The 20461-nt window shown below is 37.7% G+C and overlaps 1 protein-coding gene across 4 annotated transcripts in view; it reads right to left on the bottom strand.

The window, feature by feature from the left end:
- Window positions 1-1090: 1090 nt before the first annotated feature.
- Window positions 1091-20461, bottom strand: part of STK3 (serine/threonine kinase 3) — a 271666-nt gene continuing 252295 nt past the window's right edge. For all 4 annotated transcript variants that reach the window (XM_064588079.1, XM_045896164.3, XM_045896166.3 and 1 more), the window contains one exon: window positions 1091-2485. In XM_064588079.1, coding sequence (XP_064444149.1) covers window positions 2327-2485 — 159 coding nt within the window. In that variant the 3' untranslated portion in view covers window positions 1091-2326. The remainder of the gene's footprint in view (window positions 2486-20461) is intronic.

Here is a 20461-nt window from a genome sequence, read left to right as displayed (position 1 = left end):
ATATGCTCACTGTTCTTAATTCTCTTAAATGTGTGTGTGTGTGTGTGTGTGTATAAAGAATAAAAATAACAATAGGGTATAAAATCTATTTACATACAAATTACAATGTGATTGGAACACTCAATGTTTACTATTAAAAGGAGGATTCTTGTTGAGACTGAATTAGTAAGAGTGGTTAACAGGCCTCATTGAATTAATTTGCATAAATTTTCTAATTTAACAAACTGGAGAAAAATCATCTTCATAGGTTTCTTGACATTTCATGTAGGTGGTTTTACTTGGATGATAGCAAGTCAGTCATTTGATTCCATCAAATTAAGCAAGGTATTAGGTTACCGAAAAGAAAAACACTTAAGAAAGGGGAAAAAAAGGGTCGGGTGCTTGAGTTGACTGACTCAGTCTGCTGTCCCAAGCAGACTCCATAAGGATGTAGCTGAAGCATATATTGTAAATTCAGTCTTCATTGTTAATAACGTTTAGAAACTTTTCAATACTCACTACTACTTTAATAATCTTACTAATTCATATCCAACTACACAATTTACTATTTGTCAGGACTCAACAGAGCAGAGATAAATATTACTCTAAGGCATGGCCTGGGGCGCAACTGCCATTTTAAAATGGAACTGAAGTTTTCCAGAGATGCTCCACCTTCTGTGGCAGTCCCTAGTGAACCTACTGGCATTTCTTCTCTCCCCGCCAGGCGCGCGGGAAGGTTGCACTTCCTCGCTCCCTTGAAATTACGAGTGGCCACATGACTAGTTCTGAATACTGGTTGTGGCCCCCCTGACATGTGTCACAGTGGGCTGGAGCTCATGTGAGCCTCATCAGCACTCCTTCTCTTGCTGCAGTGACCATCAATGTTGCAGATGGCGGGGGTCCTGGGTGTGAGTGGCGGGAGCAGGGGGTCCTGCTGTCGTGGGATGGGCATGGAGCACCAGTGAGAAATCACCTGTGTTACGCTGAGCCACTGAGGTTTCTGGGTTGTTACTGCTACACCAGCCAGCCTGTCCTCACTAATACACCTTCCATGCCAGGAAAAGACAGAATCCAGGAGGGGAGTTTTTAAAAAAGACATAGAGATGAGATGCACTGGGTGGCACAGTAAAATTTATTTGTCTTGATGATTTACACATAGTAATTAAACACACAAAAGAACAAACACTGTCTAGATGGCCATATGCAGCTTAAGAACTGACTGGTCCCAGTTCAATCACACAAACGTTCATTCAGCTTAGAAATGAGCTTCTTTTTAACGGTTTTAATCTTTTTTTTTTTTCCAGTCCCCAAGGCTTACACAGTTCAGTACAAATGTTTTTGCTATTTTGTTATCGTCAGGCACATGATGTTTACCAATTCCCAGGAAATAAATGAAATCAACAAAAATTAGTCCTGTGACGACTGAGCACATTTTCACAGAAGTGAATTTGATGAGATTACAGTTTGATACAGTTTGGCTATCAGGCCTATACATAAAACGTGAAACAATATTAACAAATTACATTTGTCTTAAGGATTTACTTCTTTTAAAATATTTACCACACTTTTTTGGTGCAAAGGTTCCATTGATTTCTTTGGTTTTAAACATTATAGCTCCGTGTGACCTAAATATATATAGTTCTATTTGTACCAAACATCAAGAATAAAAACATTAAACAAAATTTCAGAAGGTAAAAATGGAATTATTGCTTCAGTATAAAAAAAGAGTCTGGCCCATTTGGGTGCTATTACTATTGTTGCTTTGCTTCTATTGGAAAACTATCCTGGAAATCAAGGAATGTACCCCATAGCCCCCTGCTGAAAGTATAATTTGGTTGTACATTATCATCCACTAATATGCCCCTCCCTTCACCAAAGCTAGCCTGATCTTGTCCTTAAAAACAAAACAAAGTGAAACAGCATAAATAAATAAGCTTACCTGGGGATACAATAAATAAGCTACCAGAAATAAGAATAAAGAATATTGTAACATAAAGCCCTTCAGTGCTGTACAATTAAACAATAGCTTCAGATTTTCAAGGTCTCTAAACACAGTGTTCATTATATAACACACTGTTAGCGCCCGAACACAGCTGACAGATCTAGAGAAGAATACATGTCTGTTGTTTTCATTATTTAAAAATGAAAACATAGTAGCTACAGTTGTAAATTCTGCCTTTTGGGAACTGACCAGGTATGTACCATCATCAGTTCTGGACTGTTGTCTAGTTGTATAGCACAAATCTCAGGGATTAAACAAAAAAACCCAATAATAATATTTCTTCAATTCTTAGTGGTTTCTTGGTCTCAGGAATAGTTAAAGAAACAAACAGAGAAGAAATGAGACTCAAAAGTTTTGCTGCCTTCTTTTCTTCGCATCCATTGCATCCAGAATGGGTTGTCTCTTCGCGGTGTATCTTTGACGAAGCTCTTCTATTTCTCGTTCCATCATGGGGTCCAGCGCTTTTAACCGCATCTGTAGTTCTTCTAAACTTAGATTTTTTAACTAGAAACAGAAAAAAAATTAAGATATCAACATAATAAAATGATCTACAATAGGTTAAAATCTAATGGGCTTTAGTATATTTCAGCAAACTCTTTATATCATCTTTGAAATACAGTTCAACTTTTAAAACAGGAATTCCTTCCCTGAAGAAACAAGAAGCCACACCTTATAAGAACCTTAAGTCATCTTTCAACAAAAGCAATAAAAAAAAACTCTGCTTTTAGGAAAGAGCAAGTGAAAAAAATAAGCTGATGAAAAGTGTTTTTTTAAAGAAAGACAGAAAGACGAATCCACCACTGCCAACACACAGACGTTCAGGATATGTTTCGGATATATTCACTCTAATCTCTCACATCCTTGCCAGCTCTGGAGCACTACCACAATTGTGAACACTTGCAGAGATCACCCAAGAATGTGACAAGATTGAATACAGGTTAAATCAACCATTCTATCCTGCATTTTGCCAAATGCTTAGATTTTAAGTACTTGGGTTAATCAGAAAATTAAATTATCTAGAATACTTTTGTCCCAAACATTTTGATACATTAAGGTTTTAAATTTATGATTCAAAATAGCCCAAGCCTGATGTAAACAGTGCTCTGTAAATTCTGACACGGGCTTGGCCAATTTGAAGATAAACTGCCTATTAAATTTTCACCATACACATTATAGTTTGACAATATGATAAGATTTGACTAAACGATATAGTTTGACCATAATGATTTAGTACAATTATGCTGCCTCTGGAAACAACACTAGCACATCCTTTACCGGTTTTCTGTGAGAGAAGCCTCACATATATGGGGGGGGGGGGGGGGGGGGATGAGATCCATTCCACGTGATGGGATCTGTGGCATACTGGGCTTTACTGTAATTATTTATATGTCACAACAGCAAGATATGGATTATCTCTTGAGAAACATATTTTAGGATGCCCTGAAATATATAACCTAACACTTGGACTTTTATCTCATTAACATTAAAAAAATCCTAAAACTTGGTCTTCTTCAGAAACTATTAAAGCAATGGTGGCAGGTAGGCAGTTTAAAAAAAAAAAAACTGTTAAACCACAGTGATTTACAGAATGCTATTACATACTCAGCATCTGGGTAGGTACTGTAAGAAGAGCAAAGAAGCACTAAACTATTTCCTTGCCCTAAGAAACTCACAGAGTAGTCAGAAGGGTAAGATCAGGAACTAGAACCATTGAGGGACGGCCACGAGCCCCTACTGCATGTACTATGGACTACAGTGAGAGGTTCTCAAGTCCACAAAGAAGCTTCTCATGTGCAAAATTCTGCATGTTCACGGGTACACTTTCCTGGGGAGAGCATCCATTGTTTTTTGGTGTTTTTTTTAAAAACAGATGCCCAACCAAAAAAAGAGAAGCCTCACTATAAATTCAATGGAGAGCAGATTCCCTTTAGGGAGCGGGGGCTGTGTTGGTCTGGGCAAAGGGGGGTGTCCTGAGGAGGAAGCCCCACCGTTCTGAGGAAGCCAGGGGCTGGTGGGGCCCCGAGCCAGGCAAAGCAGGGTTTGGACTTCAGGGAGTCACCATCTGCTCTAGAGCAGGAAGATTCTCTGAGAGTAATTCAGGCTTGGTTTTAATATGATAAAACTTGGAGCTTATTTTTTGTTTTATTAAGGGAACTGTCTTTGGTTATTTTATGAGCCAAATTGGAAAATGCTCTCATTATTTTATAGTCAACATGTCAATTTTAACCAAAAATGGTATTTTTCAGCTTGATTCTCCATTTTACTCACCTTACCTGGCCCTAAGTTACTCTTGGTTCTAAAAATCAAATTCATTCTCAACTGAAAAAGATTTGTCACCACTGAGGATACTGAAAAGAATGAGTCACAAACTCTGAAGGAAATTCAAAAGAGGGTTTCCAAAAATATAGGCATGACAGTGTTACGGGAAAGAGTATGTGGGCTCCCAGGATGAGGATTCTGAAGGTGAGCACCACTTGCCCTGGTGTATGAAAAGTTCTGGTGTATATATATATAAACTATGCCCTATCATAAACAGAAGCTAGCTTAGTATATCATACCATTATATGCATTATATATATATACATATATATACACAATGCATTGTATTATATTCTTTCTTCATTAAATTTTAATCCAAGTATTAATCATATATCTGTTATATGGTCAAATATGTTCAAATCACTGGGGGGATAAAGAATCAGACTACAGGGGGCCTTGGAACTTTCTGAACTGTATGAACAGGTGATGGTGAGGTGAAGGGCCAATACAGACCACACACAGCTATGTTTCCCCAAGAAAAGACAAGCCTGGGTCTACATAAGATCCAATTTCATTTTGTCTCTTTTTCAGCCCACGCTAATCTTCCCATCTCTGAATTTCTATATAACATTTATAATTTAAACAACACAATTTCATATTTGATTGATTCTAGAGTCATTTATTATTTCATAATTGATTTTTATGCATGAGTTTCATGTCTCCATGCCAGACATTCCAAAAATTACTTAAACTTTAGAGACTGTACACACACTTAGAAACTATTAAACATGTACTGCTAAATATCATGGCATGAGGGTGGGTAAATAGAAATACAGAAAGAAATGACTCAAAGGAATGGGTTACTCTAAGATTAGGAGAATTAACATCCAACAAAGCAAACAATTTTTGCATTAAGATATTCCTGTAAATATCTTATGCTACTTTACTGGGGCAAATTACCAACAGTTTATAAATATTATATTACAGTAATGGATGGAATTCAGAGAAAGAAACTACTTAGAAGACAAGTTCCCCTCCTTACTAGACTTTTATATTTTCCATATGTAAAATTTGTGACAAACAGGTCTCTGATGTTGGAGAACCGTTATCTGGCATTGTTAGGGAATTACGTGTTTCACATAAGTAAATTCGTGAAGTATCTACATCTTAGTTTTTTAAGTGATAAAAACTTTGTTTCAACCATTTTGAAGAGAAAATCTTTATAAAGTGCTTTACAAAATATGCTGCCTTCTAAAGCAGAGGACCCAGGACCTAAAGCAACCTTCCTTTGATGATGAATCACCATTTTTAATTTCTATTACTAATCTGTGCTGTGTGTTAATTTTCTCTCTCCTTTTTGGCTTTTTATCTTCATTTGAGAGAAAGCTGTCAGCTCCTTTTCATGGCCCTCATTAGACATATGTCATTCTCCCTTTACTGCAAGCTTGTTTGCCTGTTGGGAACTAGAAAAGCAATTAATCCTATAAGGCATTACACTAAATAAGAATAAATACATTAATGAATGCCTGAGACTGTTTCAGGAAAGATAGACATGGTTTTAGTGCTGAAGTTTGTTAACACCTGTTTCTAGTGCTTTTGTTTTTTTTAAATATGATTTCAGATTTGTGGCTCTATAAGGTCAAGGTTACAGGAAATCAGACACCTGTGTAAGAAACATATATAGTTATGTTTTCAGGTGGGCTGTCAGAGAACTCCAGAATACTCATTTATTAAAATATTTATTCTTTTCTATGGACCAAGCACTGTGGATACGGAGATGAACAAAACACTCTACCACCCAAGAGGAACTTGCAACCTAGCTGGCAAGAGCTCCATGAACAGCTAATGGGGACGCTGAGAAGATGGGCAATAGGACAGGGGAGTAGAAGCAGCATGAGTAGAATGGTGTAAGGTGCACAAATGCCTGGCATCCTTGGAGACTGCAGCTGGCCGCTGGGACGTGGGGTGGACCTGTGGGGGGTGGGGGTCAGGAGATGAGACAGGAAGGAGAGCAGAGGTCAGATTGCTAAGGGCCTTAAGCATGTTGCTACAAACTTTCTGTAGCCAAGAAAGAAATGCTAGACAATTTTGAACATAACTGGTGACATGATCATATATGAGACAGAAAAATATATCCAACAGCAGGTATATAAAATGGATTAGCACGGGGGGAAATGGAGGCAGGAAGGCCTGTGAGCAGGTTACTACAACAGTCTAGAGAGAGGATGAAGATTGGACCAGGAAAAAGGAAGTGGAGATTGATAAGAAGGGAGGGATCTGAGAGACTTGGAAGTAGAACTGATAGGGCTTTCTCTGTTGACTGACTGAATAAGAAAGATCAGGAAGAAGGAAGGGCTAGGGTGATTCTGGCTTCAAGGTATGGCAATGAGGTAGAGCTCATTATCATTAATAAGGTAGGGGAGGCAATGTTTTAGTCTTGCTGAGTTTGAGAGATGAACAAAGCATCAAGGTGGAGACATCAGATATGGATTATAATTTGGAGTTTTGAAGCTCATGAAAGAGAATAAAGCTATAGATTTGGGGAATCCATCAGCCTTTAGGCTGTAACTGAAGCCCTTGATGAGGGTAAGATTATCCAGGACAAGAAAGTTTTCTCCTTGATCTTATGATCTGACTATGGTATCCAACAGAAAATAAGCCCCAAAGTTAGCATTTGTGATCAGAGGTTCTTCTCATTTTGTTAACAGAAGAGAAATACCAGCAGATTTCTAAATAACTACATTATGGTGTCATCTAGACAAAAAAAAAAAAAAAAAATGTGAGGTCAACTGGTAGAACTTTCCACTTTTTATACAGTGGGTATGATTTATAGACATTAACTTCTGGCTGGGTTTTGACTTATGATTAAGCCCTAATAACATATATTTAGCACTCTGTATTTCTGTAGCTATCGAGCCTCCACAAGCATGAAAATGATTTGGGGGGGGAAATGTGGCAGAAGCAGCTTTTCCAATCTCTTGGAAAGCAGTGCTACTCGATGGCTTACTAGTAAATAGGGTCGCAAACCACGTAACATTTTATGGACACTCATAATGATAAAAATGGCCCTATAATATTAAACAATGCCACTATCACCCTTATAAAATACTAATCGAAATTAAAACAATTTGGGGGGCTAATGAGGATAATATTAGAAGGAAAAGTTGAGCTTCCTGAATTATCAATATTATTGCAACAAAAGTTTCATTCACTAAAATTAGGTTTCTTGAAAATCTTCACAAAAAGGAAGGGAAATCACTTCAGAATTGTTATGTTTATGGATCAACAGAGCTTGTGGTAAATTAACTTGAATTTATATTTTTTTAACTATAGGGAAGAAAAGTCAGTTTAGAGTTTCGTAAGTGAAGTCAGTAAAGAGAATTTTAGGATATGCATACATTGTGGTTTTTACTGTATGTGAACAAATGTGCAAAAATGAATAATTCATCCAGAAATGGCTTTTAGATGTTCTAGGCTAATTCTATTTAATAAAATTTGGTTTTGAACTTAATGATAACACAGAACTTGCACAACTAACAGTGATTCTTAAATTTTCAGGTCTTAACATTCTGAAAGAATACTGTTGAGTTTGACAATCGTTACAAACGTCAAGGATATATGACTTGATTAAGTGACTAAATGAGCTGACGTGCAGTAAGAGGAAGGTTTTGAAAGCAAAGACAGAACTTCTTCAAATACACAGTCACAGAAATGGAGATGAGCTTCAGAACAATATTGTTTTATTACCCGAGGCAATGTTTTTCTATTCACAAGAAGTTTTGCTTTTCTTGGACATTTGAAATGACAAATACCAGGGGGCAAGACATCTTAAGGGCACAGAATAAAATCAATTTCCATAAAAAGAGTTTAAACCGAGGTCAGGTAAATTGAATCATATGAGCCTCAGAGAAACACACTGGAATCTGGGATTATTAAACACCACCGCATATGAGCAAAGCATTGTTTAACAGGAGCATAAACTATAAGGCTGGGTTATGAGTTAAACCTCACTGAATCTTACTGCAAAAGCAAACCTCAAAGATGATCTACTCTAGCTTCCTTGTTTTGGGTGGGAAAATGGGAGCCAGGTTGCTCAAAATTACACTCTTGGTTGATGGCAGAGATATGACCTGACCTCGATCGAGATCAATGCATTTTTTTCATTACACCAAGTTTGATATTTTTAATCCAGCACTGCCAGAGTGTTCAAAATATCGAGACATCATGCATAGGGAGGGTGTGCTGCTAGGAAATTTCTAGGGTCTTTAACCTGAGCTGTAAGGAAAAATGGTTTTTAAGTATTCAGCTATGAAGGCCACAGTGAAAAGAAAACCCTGCAGATGACATTTTTATAGAGCAGTTTTTTAGAATGAAATAAACTGCAGAAATTTAGCCAGAGGTAGAATTACCATCCTCTTTAAGTTTCAGGACAGTTGGTAGACTAGGATTTCCCAGCTCTTATAAAAAGTTTGTTTAAAACAAGTGAAAGGCTTTAAATAAAAATCCCAACTTTTAAACAAAAATAATTAGATGAGTAGATGGATGAATTGTTTATAAGTTAAATGAAAAAGTCAAAACTACAGAAGTCAAACATTTGTTTGAAACTTTACCAGTATAGTTTGGTACATAAGTGACAGTTTGAATGTGCAACCCATTTTGTTAATAACTGTCCTGGATTATCACATTTCATCCAGGAGTAAGAAGATTAGAGGTCAATTTCCAAAAAAATTATATTTCTCAGTATTCCTTAAAAAAAAAAAGGAAAATCCAAATAAAAGGTATGCAAATAAGTAACTCACTTACTAGCTCTTGCATAAAACAGCAGTGTGAACAACTCAGTGACATGAAAAGTTGGAAAATAAGATTAAATCTTATAAACTGATGATTTTGACAGGTCATACTTTGAGTCATTAGAATTATTTCTGAACTCTGTGAGAAGTATTGAAAAGCTGCTTATTACTGATCAGGAAGAGTTGTCACTAACATTAGAACTTTCTGCAAGTTTATATATCCAATCTACTATAAAAACCTAAAATATCACATTCAAGTGGTAAGAGCGAATTACTTCCTAAAATAATATCATCTTAAGAGCTCTCGGAGGAAAACACTTAGATTTTTATATTATTTTGTTTTGTCAAAAGTAGTCCTAACTACATGAGAGTTTTTAAAAAGTCTTACTCTCAGAAAGTAGCAGAAACAAGATTATGAAGTTTTTAAATGCATAAATGTGGTAACATTCAAGACTTAATGGGTCCATGAGTTGCTGGTATAATCAGTCTGTCAAAATAAACAAGACACCATCACAATGAAGTAAATGGTCTTATATGTTAATGTTAACACATTTAGTCAAATAGTCAATCAAGAAAATCCTGTACAAGGTTTGCTGTGTTTACTGGGAAAACAGACTCTTCCTAGCAACTGTTTAAATAAATCTCACAGATGCTACAGACCTTATTAGTGGCTTGTGATTAAAAAAATATGGATTGTTAATATTGTATCCTGACTCATCTATTTTCCCATCTGCTAGCAATTCCAACAATACGAACTATCAACAGAATGGCTAACAACAATAATTTTCTATGGCAATTTTGATGCTGAATTGCCTATAGCATTTTGTAAGATTTACCAGTGCATGCCTCAGACTGTTTTGAGTTGTTTGTGGCCTGGAGCAACATACTCCTTTTCCCCCTAATATTTCATTTTAACTCACATTTTAACTGTGTTGAACAGAATCTGGTTTGGTTTTACAAAACACTGTTCATAGAGGCTGCCACACTCATTCTGCTAACAATGAGAGTGGGAAACGTACCAAAGAAAGTACTAGCAAAAAATCCAGTCAAGTCCACTGCTTAGTTTAGATATATATAAACAGGTAAGGGGCCTTCTTCCATAAGACTGAACCACAGGGATAATAGGTAGGACACTTAAAGTTAAAAACAGTTAAAATATCAATATATTAAGGCATTTTCTGATTTAATTTCTGGGCTGAGAAGAATACAATAAAAGAGCTCTCAAGTCAATCCAAACTAGTATGAAGCCTGTTAAAGAAAACTATACATATAGATTTAAAATACACATTTAAAAAATAATGAAGATTGTGATAATTTCAGACACTTGACACCCTATAGAATAAAAATGGAATTCTTCACTATAAATCCCTTGTAAAACATGCCCTTAAAAGCTGCATTCACATTAATCTACTGGTAGAGCCTTCTTCCCAAAAATAGACGCTATTTACCTACCTGGATGGAGGATTATATGCAAGGTTGTTTGAGCTGAGCAGCCCCTATCTTCTGCTGAGTGACTAAATGACTATAAATATTCTGAGACTCTAACTAGAAACTGCCATGAAGCATCTGTTTAACCTCAGAGCATCTAGAGTAAATTTAAGACATTTCGATTTTATTTGTATTCCCAAAAGAAAAGGGAGAAAACCATTTCTTATGGATATCAGCGGAGGAGAAGGGAAAAGTGCCAACTACTCATTATTTACAATGTGTCAGACAGTGTCCTAAGTCCTGGGCATTAAGTCATTTAATCCTATCAATTACCTTATGGGGTAGAGATTACCAACCCTGTTTTATAGGTCAGGACACCCAGAGAGACCAAGTGACCTACCCTAGGTCACACAGCTAGAGGTGTTCATGCAGGCCCTCACAGACCACATTCAACCCACTAATATGAATTGGGACTGAAGCCTACCAAGAGCTGTTTCTTAGATCTCCCAAGAACTACAAGCAATTTTAACATCCAGATATCACAAAAAATAGTTCCTAACAGATTGTTTATAGATTAAAAATAGGGACGCATTGCTTTTAAAAATACTACCTCTTTCCTCCCAGTGGAGTACTTATAAGTTATTAATATATTTTAGCTATAATTGGCCTTACAAAATAAGCACATATATGTTTAAGCATTTAATTTAATCAGCTCTCTAGCAAAATAAACACATTTCTACACAGTGATTTGGAATGGATGCTATAATTTTATCAATAAGAGATATGCTGTGACAAAACCAACAAGACATGTTCCCCCCTTGCCATAGAAGCAAGACTTGGCTTGTGCCCATTCAGATTGTCCCATAGTTGCTTTCGTGTTGTGTTCAGCTTGGATCTAGCAATGAGCTATGAGCTGATGAGCATTACTACAATGATTCTGACCTGGAGAAATCTGAGCCACCCATATGGAAAAAGGAATGATGAAATTTTAGTTGCATTCCTCAATAGCAGTTGAACACCCATTCCTTTTATGCTTTTCAGTTTCTAGTAGTAGTTCTGCCTGCTAAAAATATCAGGAAAAAGTTAATTCATGCATAGCTCTGCTATATTGTAAGCAGCTCTAAAATTCTGGGCCCAACACAACAAAATCTGAGTAACTCAAAACCAAACTACTAATTAAATCTTTTTAGATCTATTAAGGAGAAGACGAGCCTTCTCTCAGTGATTCTGATAAATACTTGGATATTTTAAAATACTGATAAAGCTATAAATGAGATTAACAAATTAAGTGATTAACTTTGTTTATATACTTTGTTTCTTTAAAAATTAACTATATGACTAGTTATGGAAGATAAACATTTAAAAAGCAGTTCTTAAAATGTATCTGTAACTAGCCTATTGGACAGTCAAATCTTGTGTAACTATTACATAAACTTAAAAGAGTTTCATTTTTCTCCAATCATACTCTTTCAGCTGTGCTATGCCAAATTTCCCCAACACATCCCTTAAGGAATCTTGGGCAGATCTCACTGATTTCTGGTCACTTTTAGTTAAAAGTCCAGACGAATTATAAACTTTGTCCCTTCCCTCAGTATGAGCTTGCACAGAGAAACCAACAGGGCTGCAGTGGGAAGAGATGCTGTCTGGATGCATCCAGAACCTTCTCTCCATCTCTTTTTAAGGTCTAGCTCCTCTGGTGCTGGGAGCTGGGAAGGAAACCAGGATCCTGTGATGGACATGGTTACTTGTCAGTGGAAGGAGGTTTCAGTCCTGCTCTGGGTTGGTGGATTACCGGTGGTTTGTGCAGAAGGGGTGTGTGTGGATTTGCTGATGTGGTGGCTGGTATTACTCTGATGCTCACATCTCTTGGAGGGGGGCAGCTCTCTGCATGGGGTACTGTCTCCTCTGGCCTGGAAGCCCCCTTGACAGTATTATGATACCTGACCTCTGTTTTTAGAGTCATAGAGACCACAGAGGTTGTTCTCTAGACTCTCCAGGGGCCCCTGGGACCCAAGGGGAGAGGTCCCCTAGTCTCTTCTTTCCTAAAACACTCTACCATAGCCCTCAGTTAGCCTGGAGGCCTTGGCTCTACCTGCTAAAGTCTCCTACCTACACAACTCTTTGGGAAAGATATAGACATCATCTCTCTTTCTTTTTTCAGACATCTTTTCTTTCTGTCAATGTTAATATACCCCCCAGACTCCCAGGAACTTGCTCACAAGCTCTGCTCTAGCGGTACATCAGTGGGTTTGCAGGTCCAACCAGCTTAGCAAGCAGCTGGCTGGGATAGCAGATGCCAGCCTCCCTTGCCTGCAGGCACCACCAATTTCTGTGATTGGCTTTCCGGAAGATTTCCCGCCACATGCAACTTTAATCTAAGCAAGAAGAGAGCTACTTTCTTATTCCACTAGGCCACCAGATTATGAATTCCGTAAGGATAGGAACTTTAGCAACAGCTACATCCCCAGTGCCTCAAGTACTACCTGCAACAGGTACCTAATAAATATTTACTAAATGAATGAAAGATGGTGGGACTCTTAGTAAACTCTGGAGAAAGGTGTCTGGTTTCAATTGTTGGCTGCAGTATCCCTCAGAATATGGGTACTGCAATCTTCAGGTAAGGCACCAGTGCTTTCTGGAAATCTTCCAGAAAGCCAATCACAGAAATTGGTGGTGCCTGCAGGCAAGGGAGGCTGGCAACAGGAAAAGTCCCTTTCAACACTGTGGCATATAGCTGTTACCTCTTAAAAAAAAAAAAAAAAAAAGTGTGTGTGTGTATGTGTGGTCAAGTAGGAGCATTTACAACTTAAGTAAAGAATAAAAAGTATCAGGGAAAATCTGGCTATTTTCCAGCGTATTTCATTCCACTACAGCATAGTCTCATGCTCCATTTCATGTTTATTCTGCAAGTCTGACCATAGATTTTGATTTTGACTCATTCTTTTCTAGAAAAATGGCTTCTGTCAAAAAAAATTATTCAAAATGATAATAAATACCAGAGTTTACTCTTTTGGCAAACGTGCATTGAATGAAGTGCTCTGGGAGGATAGATTTCTTACTAATATCACCAAGTGCAACCATTTGTACAATTTTCTACAACAATATCACAACACTTATTCTGACAATTTAAATTATGACCATCTTCATATTATAAAGATGCAAAATTTACTTTGCCAAATCTACAAAAAAGAGTTTTAAGATAAAACAGAGGGGCACCTGGGTGGCTCAGTCGTTAAGTATCTGCCTTTGGCTCAGGTCATGATCCCAGGGTCCTGGGATCGAGCCCCGCGTCAGCCTCCCTGCTCAGCGGGAAGCCTGCTTCTCCCTCTCCCACTCCCCTGCTTGTGTTCCCTCTCTCACTGTCTCTGTCAAATAAATAAAAAATAAATTTTAAAATAAAATAGAGGTCAGCTGAAAACCAGAAATCATGAAACTCAGATTGCAATAATTTTTTTAAATAGTGAAGTGACACCTACAAATAAGCAGGATTCCTAATACTTTAGTTTTGAGGCATCTATATCTGTAGTTCTTTTAAAATACCACAGAATAGGAATCATGGTCTGATAGCTATTTATAAAACAATATGAACTCAAAATATAGCAAAATGTTTTTTAAAAACTTAGCAAAAATAGAATTTTTAAAAAGATTTTATTTATTTATTTGAGAGAGAGAGAGAACACAAGAGGGGATGAGGGGCAGAGGGAGAAGCAGACTCTGGAGTCTCGGGACTCCAGGATCATAACTTGAGCCAAAGGCAGACACTTAACCGACTGAGCCACCCCGGCACCCAGCAAAAATAAATTTTGATCAAAGTTATTCATTCTTACTTGCCACATGAGCCTGAGAAAATAAAATTCACCAAAAAGGTAACATTTTACATAACTATTAATTTTATATAGGCATGATTTGTGGCTGAAACAGTATTTTAAATTTCCCAGATATTAACAGACAAATCTACAAATTCAATTAAAACCACTGAAGATATTCAGGGATTTAAAAGAATAAAGGGTTAGCACCTGGGTGGCTCAGTTAAGCATCTGACTCTTGATTTCAGCTCAGGTCATGGTCTCAGGGTCATGAGATCGAGCCCTACATGGGGCTCTGTGCTGAGCGTGGAGCCTGCTTAAGATTCTTTCTCTCCCTCTGCCACTCCCCCCTCTCTCCCTCCTTCTCTAAAAAAGAAAAGAAAAAAGAAAAAGCATAGGAGGGCTCCTATGAAATATTAAAAAAAAATTCCTGCCTATTTTAATAACAATCAGTCTTATGCAAACTTAAAAGCAGAATCACTAACTGAATAAAACTGAAGTAGACAGTTTCTGCCCTTGTCCTTTCATTAATAATTGTTTTAAAATATATTCATAAATGTTATTAACCTAAAATGAAATAGAAAATGAGATGAAGTGAACACAGAACTGGCAAATTATTAACTTAAATATGTCTTATGAGGGAGGCATCAACTTTCAAATATAAATGTTTCAAACTTTCGACTTTCTGGTTTAGGGAGCAGACAACAGTGTTTATGGGGTATGTCATCATCTTAGACTGACACCTAATATGCATAAATCACTGAAAAGTAAGATGACAAAGTAATATGCCAGTGTCATTTGCAAACAAGGCACTTTCTGAGTACACTCACCGCTAATGCGGACATGAAAGCAGAGGCAGAGAACTGAGACTGAGGGACTTCACAAAGACTGGCTGATCTCACTTGGCATTTCCTGGGAAGCCAGGAGATTGTGGTCACCCGCAGAAACTTGGGGATCAGAATGTGAGCTCTGGCTTGAATAATACATTTACATGAGGTAGTTTTGCTAGTAAATCTTAATATTTTACTTTTCAGGATGAAATTTCAGCTCAGCCTTAAAAAGTCCAATTTTAATAAGGATAAAGGGAAAAATGCATCTTTAATTACTGATCAAATGAAAGACATACTGTTGGTTTACCTCCTGCGGAAAAGTAACAAAAAAGTATATGGCTGTTAAAATCAACATGCTCTTGAGGAACTTTCCCTAAGATGTTTTTAGCAAGTGACTGGCATATGCTGTTATTTAAAGAATAGCTAATCCACTGGATAATTATTCCAAAAGTATTATTTTTTTAAAAGATTTTATTTATTTATGAGTGAGCAAGAGAGAGAACATGAGCAGGGGTGCGGCAGACAAAGGGAGAGGGAGAAGCAGACTCCCCGCTGAGCAGGAAGCCTGATGTGGGACTATTCTAGGACGCCGAGATCACAACCTGAGCCGAAGTTAGACGCTTAACTAACTGAGCCACCCAGGCACCCCTGACATTATTTTGTGTTAATGTACAATATCATGTGACTCCCAATCCTTAATAAATGACCTAACAGACCTAGCGATGAGTACCTGGTACCAAGAGATGCCAGAATTCTCCACAGCATTCTTTTCTTCCCCCCCACAAAGCATTCTTATACAACAATATTATGAGTGGAATTTCCTTTGCCTTATTAGATTCAGAATAGAGGTACAATACCAGAAAGGATGAAGTCATTTTGAAAAATACTGCATGCAAAGGAATTACCTTCCCACTGACTTAACTATGCAAGTACTGCAATCTGGTCCACACAACACTGTCCATTTCCCGGTTCCCATGACATCCAGCCTATTTTTAGTTGGGAACATCCATGTGAATGAACCTCTTCCTGCTATAGTTCTTTTAACCAAAGTGCATGATCTTGTAAGTGTCAGGCAGGCCCACCCCAGTCCTGTGGTGACCACCCCGCACATCTCTCCTGCTCACCCAGCGGGACGAAACAGGTACTGGCCCCTCCTCAGAGGGGTGCACAAAGCCTCCTCTCACCCTTACTCACTCCAGAGCTTTCTAAGTAGACCACCCTCACTCTCTCAGCCCACCTGACAGAACAGCTGAATGTGCTGGACCATGCTGTCCAAGGAAGGGAGAGAGGATACTCTCTCTAAAACACTGAGGCAGGTACAGGTTTTGTTAGCTATCTCCTAGTTTTCTATGGTTTTTCAGTCACCAGAAATTGTGTTTTTTATTGGCTTTAATGAGTGTCATCCTGAATTATACCAACTAATAATAAAGAAGGCAGATTTCCTATTAGGGAGTTTTCCTAGGTCAACAGCAGTGGAAGCTTCCCCATCCCCTGCCAAATCTCTGCTCTGAGTATAAAAAAGAAGGCAGTGTTTATTGATTTTTTAAGTGGCGGGTTTTTAACTTTGCAGAGTGACCAAGTATTGAATAATTGGTAACTATTTTGTAAAATCTCTTAAATCCCACTAAGAAATTAACTTCTAGAATAAGAATACCTGAGAGCAGCAAAAGTGGAAGCAGTAGGATGGAATAAAATTAAATCCTCCTAAATCCACTGAACTGTAACCAAAGCGATTTCTGAATGGGCAAACCTCTCCTGAAAGGGGCAGGGGAGAAGTGGAAGCCTGACCGGCTCAAAGAGTTAGCAGTTATACAAAGGAGGGGAATAGGCTTCCAGCTCAATCCCTGGTCCCTGTGAAGGAAGATGGGCCACTGTCCGAATCAATGGTGATTGGTACTGAGAAAACACGACAACACTGAGTTCCACAGATATAATTAGTGGCAGCTCCTGAACCCCACTCACAAGGGCAAGAGCTCAGCCTCTCAGGAAGGACTAGGTCGCTGGCTATCCGGCGCCCTCTAGCGGCCAGATTTGGCACCACAGGCTTTCTGCCTTTTTAGAGCAGAGAAGGCTTCCATTTTATTTATTTATTTATTTATTTATTTATTTATTTATTTATTTATTTATTTATTTATTTATTTATTTATTATTTTTAAAGCATACCATACAGTATTTTGAAATCTTTTTTAGTTAAAGAAAGAATCACCAATATCACTGCTGGGCTACAGGTAGGTGGAAAATTACTTATTAGGTGTAAATTTGGCACCCCCAAAAGTGAGCTGTTGTAATAATTCAAAGAGATTCAATGTTCCCGTGAGGGTGTTTAAAATCCCATGGGTGAAGCTACTCAAACGAAAAGATCTGGTCAGTACTTAAATATTTAAATTTAATTCCTTGAAGGTACTTATTTTACAAGAAATATTATTTTCTGTATGGATTCCTATTACTGTAAATTTCACACACATAATAGCTGACTAACATCCGTGGAGTCCTTAGCACTGGCAGACACTGTGTTGTTATCTCATTTAACAGGTAATTGCTCTGGAAATGTACTATTAATTCCACCGTTTTTCTGAGTTAAAATTTTTAGAGGCACCAAGAGTTTAAATTTACCAAAGACCTTTAGCTACTAAAAGTTGTGGCCAGGATGTGAAGCCAAGAAAGCTTAATTTCTGAGCTGGTACTTTTAAACATTACACTATAGAGAGATGATATGTAGTTTATCAGCGGCCATAATTTTTTTCCCCCAAAAGAGACAGTTTCTTAGAGATTTTTAAATTAGCTCTAGAGTAGCATAGAGATTTGCCAGTCAACAATGCTTAAACGATAAGTGAAAGCCAGCTGTGTTCATTTCCTAGCATGCTTCTTCACGTGTGCTTCAGGGTCAAAGGGAGCTTCTAATTGACCAGGAGAGCCCGAGATCTAATATTTTTCAGATCATAATATATTTTATTTTTTTAAGGTTTTATTTATTTGACAGAGAGACAGCCAGAGAGGGAACACAAGCAGGGGGAGCGGGAGAGGGAAAAGCAGGCTTCCCGTGGAGCAAGGAGCCCGGCACAGAGGGCTCGATCCCAGGACCCTGGGATCACGACCCAAGCCAAAGGCGCCCCAGATCATAATATATTTTAAAACATTTTACAACTGGGCGCCTGGGTGGCTCAGTTGGTTAAGCGACTGCCTTCGGCTCAGGTCATGATCCTGGAGTCCCAGGATCGAGTCCCGCATCGGGCTCCCTGCTCGGCAGGGAGTCTGCTTCTCCCTCTGACCCTCACCCCTCTCATGCTCTCTCTCTCATTCTCTCTCTCAAATAAATAAATAAAATCTTAAAAAAAAACCCCAGCATTTTACAACTTACAACACATGTTTATAGACATTATATCAGATGGACCTCTTAATAATTCTGTGAAATGGGACAAACAGTTTGGAAACAGGCATTATTCTTACTTTATAGATAAGATAAATGAGGTTTAGAATGACTGAGTGACTTCCTTAAGTAACACAATTCCCTCAAAATCTCAGATGTCTCAAATGATTGAAATGTACAAGGAATTAGGCTAAGTCTATAATCTTTATCCTGTTACATGCAAAACAAAAATGAGAATTTTCATGATAAACCAAAAGATATTTTACTTATGCCAGATTTGGTTTCACATTATTTCTGCCTTATTTCTACAATTAATAATTCAATAGTAATTACTACTGCTGAACAAAGAAGGAAATGAAAATCAGAAAGTAAAAAGCCATAGGAAAAAAACAGCTATGGATCATAAAAATCCATACTAAGTTGGGAGCAAAACGGCCCCCAAATTATGAGGTTAAGATGAACGATCATACAAACTCCTTAGCATTTTAAAATTCTTTAATGTTATAAAGTATCTTTAAAAATTTGTTACTTTTTTATAACCCCGAGAGATTATTCTAAGGCATAACAGCCTGTACATGGCAAACAAAGAACATTTCAAAAGTACTATAAAAAGCAAGTTATTTTGATTAAAAGAAAATAACTTGTGATTCTCATTACAAGAGAAAGCCCTAAATTCTGAGTATAAAGCACTGCAGTTTAGAAACATGCCTGCTCATCCATCTTCCACACACTCTGTTTTAAGGGAGGCTTATACCTCCCTCTGATACAAGACCAGATTGCCCTGGTCTTAGAAACGAACTCTTTCTTCTCTTGTACACCGTCAAACTCTTTAAGCATCAAAACTGAAATACTTTCCAAACATACCCTATCTTCAACAAAGCAAACCACCCCTCTAGAGTTGCCACAATTTTCTTCTCTTTCCTCCTCTTAAAAGTCAAACTTCTCAAATGTGTGGAGAGAAGTGTCTACTTTCTAAACTGGTAATCACACTTCAACTCACTCCACACTGTTTCTGCCCCTGTCACGCTCTCCAAACTGCTCATTAGGTCACCAAAGTCAAATGAATCTTTTTATAGTTTTTATCTTGTTTGACACCCGCCCCCCCAAACGAGCTACACTTAACACTGCTGTCCACTCCCTCCTCTTTCTCCTTCAGATCCTAGCATTTAGCAGGTGCCTAACAAAGGCTTGTTAAATAAGCTAGTGGATGCAACTAAGTATAAACATATTCCCATCATAGTCTAAAAGCTCTCCCAGCCTTGTAAATATCTTTTCAGGGTCTGCAGTTCATCTTGATTCTGTTTAATTTTTGAGGTGGAATTTTGCCTTGGCCAGACTGAAAAGCTTGAAATCTTAAGAATCAGTGTAAAATTTTTCTAAAGAGCTGGCTATTACAGAAAAAAGAGTAGATATTACTATTTTAGTAATATCTGCTAATAGTAGATATTAACAAGGGATGACTCATCATCACTCAGTCTGTGAAGTATCAATAATACATTAATAATAAGAGCCACTTTACATTTCAAAAACCACTGTGGAAGATTCTGTTTATCAGTTTATCAGTGTTTATCATCACTATGGCACATTTAAAGACATTCAGAACAATTCAATATTAATCATTAAAGATGTTACTGTGATGAAATTTCCTGAAATCAGAGTTCATCTGTATATCCACATTCAATGAGCTAAAATGTCTTAATCAATGTATTAGCGCAATTCTCAAATTAGGAACCTCAATTCAAATTGTTGACATCTTAATGTTGGGTAGAGACCAAAGGTTGGTGGACTCTCAGGTTCATGTGCCTGAAAGGCTTCTGCTTAAGGTGTGAATATAAGCTTGGCCAGACGTACCAAGAACAATGGTCAGAAGAGGAGGCAGAATGTAGAACCCATCTGCACAAGAAATAATGAGAAAAAGACTGTCCTAGCAGAGATGGCCTATCTTCGCTTTCCTCCAAAGCCTTTGTTTCTCAAGCACAATGAAAACAGCTTTAGAGTTG

Source organism: Mirounga angustirostris, unplaced genomic scaffold (assembly GCF_029215605.1).
Source record: "Mirounga angustirostris isolate CCGP_5_RB_7025 unplaced genomic scaffold, mMirAng1.0.hap1 SCAF_4, whole genome shotgun sequence".
Lineage (NCBI taxonomy): Eukaryota > Metazoa > Chordata > Mammalia > Carnivora > Phocidae > Mirounga > Mirounga angustirostris.
The sequence above is the reverse complement of the archived record's forward strand: the minus strand, read 5'-3'. Positions and strand labels throughout refer to the sequence as shown.